A 9,615-nucleotide genomic window follows, 5' to 3' on the forward strand; every position below is an offset into this window, starting at 1 on the left:
AAATCAAGGCAATTTCAATTACCATAAATATAGGGATTAAAAGTGGGAAAGTCCTTTTGGGTTGGACACATGAGGGGGAATTTTACTGTTTCATGCATCAGTTGGAAAAGTAACTGTCATTTGAGGGTGCCATGAAAATATAATTTAGTCCTCAAATAGCTCTTCCATTTATTAAATGGAATGCTATTCATTTCTTCATCTAAGAGTTGTTCTACTGGGAGAAAGAGTTTGTCAGAGGTTTCCCTCTAGCTTCAGACAGTGCTTCATTATTAGTCTCACGGGTATAACAGTGGCAGAAGGGTAACCAAAGGACTTTGGAAGTATGGAAGAAAGGGAGGCTGGCAGTGCTTCTTACTTGGTTTCCTTTAGTTTTATTTACAGAATAAAAAGCCAATTCTGAAGGGCAGGTAGAGTTTAAATATAAAGGAAAAGAATCTTCTCTTTGGGATTCAGTCATGGTAACTACATTTAGGTAATCTAGAACTAGTTGCTATTGGGAACTCAACTTGTCTATTGTCCACCAGACCCACCTTCAGGTGCTAAAAGTCCATTCTCATTAGCCATGCATGGCATCCATAATTTAGTCCTGATATATTACAGATAAAGTGAACAGTTGGCATCAAGAACCAAGATGGGTAGGGTCAGCATTAAAAAGGTCTAGTAGCAGATAGCAGGGTCCCACATAACAGACTTGGATTTAAATGCAGGAATCTAGACTCTCCAAGGAGGTTAGGGGAAAAGGACTAGAAAACAAGAATGGTTTATATTTTAAGAGGCTGACATCTTGGACAGATAATCTCATCAAGGGCTTGGACTCGGCAATCACAGGAGTCTAGTTGCCAGGCCTGAGGTACATGCTGGACACAGATATTAAGACACTGCACATCATTCTCAAACTAGGGTATAATTCTTGGACTAGCAAATAAAAAGCATTGTTTATACAATAAATTATGATACATCCTTTGGAGAATTAGTAGTTGATAGCAATTTACTCTATATTTTACATGAAAATAAAGTCATATTTTAAAGTAGACTGCCGATTTTGGGTGAATTTAGAAGTAAACAGACTTCCAAGAAATGTCCAGATTCTAATAGGGAGTTTCAGGCTGTACTTTCAAGTCACTGTTTGAGTCTTAGAAAAGTTCGGAAGGCAATGATGGGAAAAAGAACTGTCTTTGAGAAAGACATATTTTAAACTAAATTCTGCTACTTACATATGACCTAAGGCAAGCCCAGAAATGACTAAATCCCATAAGATTATTGTAAAGATTATAGATAACATACAAAGCATCTATTAAAGTACCTGACAGGCTGGGTGAAGTGGCTCATGGCTATAATCCCAGCACTCTGGGAGGCCTAGGCAGGCGGATCACCTGAGGTCAGGAGTTCAAGATCAGCCTGGCCAACAAGGTGAAACCCTGTCTCTACTAAAAATACAAAAATTAGCCGGGCATGGTGCCATGTGGCTGTAATCCCAGCTACTTGGGAGGCTGAAGTGAGCGGAGACTGCACTTCACTCCAGCCTGGGCGAAAGAGCAAAACTCCGTCTCAAAAGAAAAAATTAGCCAGGGGTGGTGGTGCACACTTGTAATCCCAGCTACATGGGAGGCTGAGGCATGAGAATTGCTTGAACCCGGGAAGCAGAGGTTGCAGTTAGCTGAGCTTGTGCCACTGCACTCCAGACTGGGCAACAGAGCGAGCCTCTGACTCAAAAAAATAAAATAAAATAAAGTTCCTTACAGATAAATAAGTGCTTAATAAAGTGACAAGGGGAAAAAACCTGGGCTAGAAGTGTGTAATCTTGTTGTCTTGGATTAGGAAAGGTCCCATGGCCTGGTAAACTGTTGAGTCTCAGGAGAATAAAAATTCAGATTAGAAGGGTGAAGTATAGATTCAAGTTTAACTGGAACATGGTTAGATACAGCATAGAACTAATATATGCTGTACACCTGTTCCTGATCATCTACTATTAGGAATTTTATATTTATACATTCACATTTAATCTTCATAACCCCTCAAAGGAGGCATAATTGTAATTTTATAGATGAAACAACTGAGGTTCAAATTACTGTACATTACAAAGTAAAGTAGGTACTTGAACCTAGTCATTTTACCACTCTGCCTTAACAGTGGTGGTGGGGGGCGGTACTCCTACTCCTTAAAATGGGAGATAAGTTTCAATAAGTGAGATTAAATAATGGTTATCTGCAGTAGCTCTTGACAACAGGAGTAACATGAATATTTAACACTGAGTTGGTGAACTGTGTTGCATGATGTGACATAGGAAGAGTAGCCCAGAGACAGGAGATCCAGTTAGGAATTTGTTACAGTATTGGAAGAACTGATTTCTAATCTAAGCTTCTCTAAAGTCTCATTAATTTATACTGTATATGGAATTTACAATAATCTATATAGGAAATGAGAAAGAAACAAAGTATCTGAAAATGCTCTTCAAACTTTCTCCTCTTTCCCTTAATAGTTCAGCCTGAATCACAAAACTATGACATTCCTCAATGACTTCTGCATAATGGCCACACTGAATTCTAGTTAATCGAACAAGTTAGCCAAAAACCTCAAAAGGGTAGCATTGTGTACACCTGCTACCATACCAATCAATGAATGTAGGAAACGCCCATTCCATTTTTTGTTGGTTCACTTTCACTAGCATTTTTTTCCTTTACTGAGCATTTAATTTTGTAAAGCCCTTTTCCAGATAATGTAGATAGAGAAGGATAAGACTCAGTAAGACTCTCTATGAGCTCAATCTTAAAAATATTGGGAACCATGAGACCATCAAGGAGTTCACAGTTGAGACAGACACAAACATTAAATACAAGTGTGAAACAGAATCAAAATAGGAAGACACAGAGAATGAAAGTACCTACAAGTCAAAGTGTTGAAGCAAACAGGAGCCTATCAGAAAGATGGGGACAGAATTATTTTTGAGACCTAAAACCATAAAACAGTGTGATATGTTTACGGAATGGCAACAAGTTCCATGGGATTGGAGAGCTGCAGGGTAGACAGGGAAAGATTGGTAGGGATTATATCTTGAACAGACATGTTAAGGGACTGGGACTCTATCTTGCGGATCATTATTTCCCAGTTATGATCATGGAACCCTTTAAAATTTACAACGTAAAGAAGAAATACCAAGAGTAACACAATATGTTTAAATTTTTGATTCTTTAGCTTTCTTAATATCTAAATAGTATAGAAAATTGAATTATTTTATTTAAAACCCCCAAATACCAGAGATGAAGTAAATCACCTTTTATTTTCATCTTACATTTGGTTATGAGACATGCAAACCCCTCCAACTTTAATGAGAACAGTGTTTTTGTGTCTTTTTATCACATATCCGCTTAATATTAGGGGTAATGTTGCTGAGTCGGATTCGCATATGAGGTGCAGCATCAAGTCTTTTCCTATATTTTGTTTTTGTTGCAGCATAATATGAAAACCCTGTTTCGCACAGGTGCATTGTAGCAAAAGGAAGAAGTATACGCACTGCACGTCTTGCAATGCATGGGTATTCCTGAATTAGGCTACTCCAAAAATCATTTAGTGAAAGTTCACTGAAATTTTGTTTCACTTGAGAATCAGATGTTAAATCAATCAGGCTCTCATAGTCCCGTGCTACTAATGAGGCTGGTTTAACAGTAACTGTAAATGGATTTCTAACCCAAGCATTATTGTCATTTGTTACAGGAAAGTATTTTAACAGAGTAGAGCGCAAACTCCTAAGGTGCTGCACAATGGCACTGCAAATATCTTTATCAACCGTAGAATTATTTTCAGTCAAAAAGTCACTGAGTGTAGGAAAACAATCAAAGTTCTCTTCTTCTACAGATGAAGCCCAAAATTCCAATTTTCTTAACAATGATGACATTTTATCAAATACTGTAAAAACCGTCACATTTTTTCCTTGCATTGACAAATTAACTTCATTTAATTTAGTAAAAATATCTGCAAGATATGCAAGTCTTAGCAGCCAAGATGAATTTGTTAAACAATCAGATAGTCGAAAAGCAGAATCCATGAAAACCAAAAGTTCACGACGAAGCTCAAAAAGTCTTACAAGAACTTTACCTCGAGAAAGCCACCTTATCTCTGTATTTAGAAGAAGTGCTGTGTGCTGAGCACCCATTTCCTCACATAAAATTTTTAGTAGTCTGGATTGATGTGGTCGAGCTTTAATATAATTGATGATTTGTACTGCCTGGTCTAGCACGTTTTTTAGAGATGTAGGCATTATTTTAACTGCTAGTGCATGTCTATATAATAGGCAGTGACTACTGGTGCTTTCGGGAGCCACATATTTTATTAAGGTGACAGCCTCGGCAATTTTCCCATCCACTGCCCTAGAAGCATCACTACAAACATCAACACATTTTTCCCATTCAATTTCATGTTTCTGCATAAAATTGTTAATACAGTTGAATATTTCTTCACCTGTAGCATTACTTTGCAAAGATTCACACAGGAGTAGGTCTTCCTCAATAGACTTATTAAACCTATAACGAACAAACACAAGCAGCACAGCAAGTCCTGAAACATCAGCTGATTCATCTAGTTGCAGTGAAAACCCATCACAAATTTTCAGTCTACAAACAAGCTCTTCTTCAATGTCAGCAGCTAGATCCTTAATTCGACGTGCAACAGTACTGTTTGATAGCTGTACTGCATCTATTTTTTTACTATATTGCTCATCAAACATCCGCATCACTACATCTTTTGCACAAGGTTTGATAAGCAATTCTCCAATAGTATGAGCCTCTCCACTCAGTGCTATATGGTAACTTACATTGTATGATGCTTCTGTAGCACTTTCATTATCTGTATTCACAATTTTAGGCGTTGGGGGTTTATTATTTTCAGGTGAATCAAGATGTTGCTTGAAAAAGCTTATGTCTTTGTCTTTATATGCAGCATGTTTAGTTTCCAAATGTCTTCGAAGCTTACTAGGTGCTAAAGAGCTATTTGATAAAATTTTCTTACATAATACACACTGAGCATGAGGTGCATCTCTATTTCCGAAGTAAGTAAATCCAAAAGACAAATAACTTTCATCATATTTTCTTCTTTTTGGTTTTTTACTAAATGTTATTTTGTTGGAACTGGATATAAATTTGACCCTGGAAAGCTCACCTTCTGATTTTTTAGAAACTGAAGGCTGCAACTGTTTATCTTCACTTTGTAATATTCCAACCTTCTGATCATTTGATTCAGACACAATCTGATAACAGAAAGATTCCACTTCTTGTTTAAGACTTCCTTGTTTCAGCAACAGATCCATGGGCGATGAGTTTGTGGTACAAAACATAGTTAATTTAGAACAGACATTGAGTATCACAAATGTGTTGAAATTATAAGACAGGATACAAAGAAGACGAGCAATCATCAAAGAGATGATACACAGCAACACATCAGTTAATTTGTAAATGCTGCCTATGCATCAATGCGCAGATGGAACATCATACGTTCATGTATCAGGTGATCTCTCATGCGACTTCCTGGTGCTCTCAGGTATGGTACACCTTTTCTTAAAGGTAGATTATCACATAAAAATAAAAGCTATAGAAAGGAGTTTAGTAGTCTTAATCTCATATTTCAAGAAACATATTAACATCAACCATAAAGAAAAACTATTAGCATCAATCTTTTTCTCAAAACATTTATTAACTTAGAGAATATTAATATTCTATAAAACATAATTTGGGAATAATTGAGCCAAGAAACTATTAAGAGTTGTTACACATATTTTTAAGAAAGGGATCTTGAAGAATATGTCCCATGGTGGGGGTTGGCAGGGTTTTTTTTTTTTTGTAAAGGGCCATATAGTCTCTTATGCAACTACTCAACTTTGTAGTTGTAACATGACAGCAGCCATAGACAATACATAAAAGAATGGGCACAGGTGTGTTCCAATAAAACTTTAGGTACAAAACCAGACAGCAAGGGCCATAGTTATTAGCTCTGTCTCATGGTATGTAGTATTGTGAAATCTCTTTTAGCTTTCGATGCCTACTGCTATTAGATGTATTAGCTGTTGATACTATTATATATCTGAAGTCCCCTCAGGGCTGTCAACAATTCTGAAGAAGTGAAATAAACATACACACAGTTCCAAGTTTTGCAAGACACGCAATTCTACTTTATCCAAATACCACGTGTTAACAATGCAGAATAAATTGTAGATCAAGAGTTAGGTACTGTTTCTCTGGACTTAAATTATATAAATGTTTATATTATCCAAATTAAGACTCAATGAAAGCAATATATTTTTACAGATTACTCGGCGTTCTATTTATACAACAGGTGAAGACTTAACCAGGACCTAAAGAAAATATAAACTCTCACTTAATAGGTTTATGCCTCATATAATAAAACAAATCATAATTAAAAGGATAACGCAATCTAAGGATTGCTAAAGAATACTATTAGCTCTATAAATTAAGGCATACAAATTATGTCTGCCCAAATATAGCTACTTTAGGTTTAAACTTTATAACCTGGCTGTAGATATAGGGTAAGTTTTGTATTCTCATGTTAGATCCTGAATAAAAAATGGTTCTCCTATTAAAGGGTAGAGGGTAAGATACCTGAAATAAGGCGTTCTCCTTTCTGTAATCCCTCTCTCCACCTTGGCAGCTTGAAACGCACGCTTCAAAATAATAAAAATAAGGGATGGGGTGGGAAGGGGAGTAACCAAAAGCCTAGAATGAGAAAAATTAAAATTAGACACGATAACAAGCAGAACTATAAGCCTGTAAGATGACCAATCTTTCTGGATCTAAGCAGTGCAAACGATTCTTTCCTGCCATGCAGATCTTAGACTGAAACAGAAGACGTCTCGCATAGCAAAAATTCTAACATTTTCATCCTGTTCAATATTCTGGCAATTTAGCTGCTTTGAGATGTTCCCCCATCTACTCACTTCATAAAAATATGTTAAACAACAACACACTTTCAAGAACTTTAAACCTAATTTTTAAAAGTACAGTCGCATCTTAATGTCTCTAAAACTAGGCCTTGAATCTAAAATGGAATTATACATAGAACTATTACAAGAAATAGTCCTTCCACTACAATCACTTTTAGCCCCCCAATAACCAATCTTCTCAGGGAAACAATGTTTAATGAGTGATCATTGTTTATTATATGCCAATAATTGTGCTAAATTCCTCATATAGATGACCTCATCTATGAAGAGACAAGGACTATTAATAACCCCACTTTAGAGATAAACAGACACAGAGACATTAACACATCTCGCTAAGTTAACACCTCTTCTAAGTGAAAAGCCAAGTACAGAACCCAAAAAGTTTGACTGCATAGCCCATGTGTCTAGCCATTACTTGTGTGTTCCTCAATAGTTTTAATACCCCAACTACAAAAAATCTGGTTACTAGCAGTTAAGGCTACACAGAGAAATAGATGAACAGTGGGTTACAACTGCCAGAAAGTCGAGGGTCTCATACTGACAACAGCAGAAAGCCCCACTTCTTATTGGGAGCAAAAAAGCAGATTTTCCTTCCATAGTCTCCATTTGGATTTTGCATCGGAGAACTTTGTGGAGATGCTGGTTCACCTAAGATTAGAATCCCTCTCCCTCGTCGCTAGAGAAGGACACAGAAGAGAAGGAAGCTTTTGTTTTCAGAAAGGAGGTTCTCATCCCCACCTCTTCAAAGGTGATTCCCCAGAATTTCTGGAGGACAAAGAATCTGGACTCCCTTGAGAGTAAAGTTCCCATTCCACTCCCTGAAGAGCGGGTAAAACCTTCGTCTTTGGTTTCCTTCCGGGTAAACTGACAGGTATCACAATCCTTTCCCCCCTTCCCCTCGGGCGGTTCCGGCTGGTAACAATACCCTTAGGGTCAGGAGGGCAGGGTCTGAGTGCAGGTCAGCCAAAAAGGTGGGTACTTCAACACCTAAATGCTTTTCTAAACCGTCACCTGGATGTGCAGCCAGGGCCAACTACCCCTCAGCGCCTCCCTGTCACAGGTGCGCGCTGCCGGCAGATCTCCACGACTGGGAGGCTCGCTACCAGTCGCAGCCCACCCTTGCCTCAGAATTCCTCTCGCGTCCCCGGGTGGCCGCCTCCGCTAACGACCACATGAAAACGTTTCAGCACCCAATACCATCTCTCTACTTCATGTCCATCAGCGATGGAGAGAACGGTCTTCGCCGCGGCTGGGCTGCACAGCAGCGCCGCGGTCCCCTGCTGAGCCCGCGACCGCCATTTTACACAGCTCCGGGAAGCGGCCATTTCAGAGCGCACCGCTTAGCCGCGGTGGCGGCTCTGCTCCTCACCTTCACCGAGGCCTGAACAGGGTCAAGAGCCAGTCGTCGCGGACTGGAGGGGGAGGGGAGAAGGGAAGGGGAATGAAAAACAAAACAGAGGAAAGAAGGATTCGGGGACAGGGTGATGCTCTCAGCTCAGGGATATCGCCTAGGCCACCTCCATAGAGATCCGATTCGCGGCTGGCGCGGTAGCTGGTCTGAAGATAAATTTAGCACGCTAGAGCACCCGAACCCTACAGTCTTCACGAGCGACTTCACCACCGCCCAATCAGCGCCAGATTTGTGCCCCGCCACCAATCCGCGCTGAGCAGCGGGGCGGGACCACAGGAAAGGACCAAGCTCGGTTGAGGCGCGGCCCGACCTCAGCCAAAGCTGCAGGCTCAGCCGCAGCCGCAGCGGTGCTTCCTTGGTGATAACTGAGCGGCTGGGTATGAAGCAATTGTTCTCAAACTTAACTAGCCCGTCGGCTCGGGCACTTGTTGAGAGGGCAGATTCCTGGGTGCCGCCAGATACTGTTAGTGATCTTGTAGGGCTGGAGTGGAACCCATGAATCTGCATTTTCATCATTTCTGGCGCTTTGCCCGGACAGGAGTGATTCATGTGGATTCGCAGTGCCCCAAAGGAGCACGCAGAGCCTCGATTGCTGTGCATTCGCCTCCTCTTTTGTTCCCTAGGCCGCACCCCAGGCCCGGTTTACACAGCCGCCGCCTGCTTTCCTTGGTTTTCAACTGGACTCTGGGAAGAAAACTCGCCCTTTCCTTCGCCGTCCCACACCCGACTTCTGAGTGTCTGGGGGCCTGGCCGGCCTGTGCCGAGGGCTGAGTCCGACCAGCGGGCGCGGATCCGGCGCAAACCCCGCCGGACCTCTTGGGTGGCCCGGGGTGGGCTGGGGAGCCGCGGTACAGGACTGGTAGGGAAAGGGGCACCGCAGCGTCCACTGGAAAGCTGAAAGTCCGCTTGATGTCTTTGCATCTCACAGTGGCGCCCTTCCCGCAGGAACGTCCGGCCGACTGCACAGAACGGTTGCCTGCAGGGAAGGTCCAACCCGCTCTGGAATACTCTTTTTGTGGGCTGCAGCTTTCTGGTATTTTAAGCCATGGTTCTGTGCCTTTCCCTGTTTTCAAAAACACCACGGCCAAAGGCTGCGGATTGTGTGCTTTCATTTTGGATCTGTGGTGGAGACCTAGAGTCTGTTTTTCCAAATAGGCACCTTGAAATAGATACGCTTCTGAAGGGGGGAAACTACGAGTAGGTCCCATTATTTGTAATATTTTAGCCTTTCCAGACTCCGTAGAAATGACTAAATGAA

General features: G+C 40.8%; 1 protein-coding gene across 3 annotated transcripts; it reads right to left on the bottom strand.

The window, feature by feature from the left end:
- Positions 1 to 3,258: 3,258 nt before the first annotated feature.
- Positions 3,259 to 9,325, bottom strand: ZBED5 (zinc finger BED-type containing 5). Of its 3 annotated transcripts, none has more exons than XM_032240750.1 (3): positions 8,316 to 9,325; positions 6,606 to 6,719; positions 3,259 to 5,545 (listed from the first exon to the last, which is right to left on the bottom strand). In XM_032240750.1, exon 3 carries the CDS (start codon positions 5,402 to 5,404, stop codon positions 3,323 to 3,325), a length of 2,082 nt encoding a protein of 693 aa, XP_032096641.1. In that variant the 5' UTR covers positions 5,405 to 5,545; positions 6,606 to 6,719; positions 8,316 to 9,325; the 3' UTR covers positions 3,259 to 3,322. The 3 variants fall into 3 exon arrangements, with proteins under 3 accessions (XP_032096641.1, XP_032096640.1, XP_032096639.1); XM_032240749.1 differs by having other exon boundaries at positions 3,259 to 5,577; XM_032240748.1 differs by having other exon boundaries at positions 3,259 to 5,577; positions 6,606 to 8,555.
- Positions 9,326 to 9,615: the final 290 nt, after the last annotated feature.

Source organism: Sapajus apella, unplaced genomic scaffold, assembly GCF_009761245.1.
Source record: "Sapajus apella isolate SASKATOON/1434 unplaced genomic scaffold, GSC_monkey_1.0 scaffold47, whole genome shotgun sequence".
Lineage (NCBI taxonomy): Eukaryota > Metazoa > Chordata > Mammalia > Primates > Cebidae > Sapajus > Sapajus apella.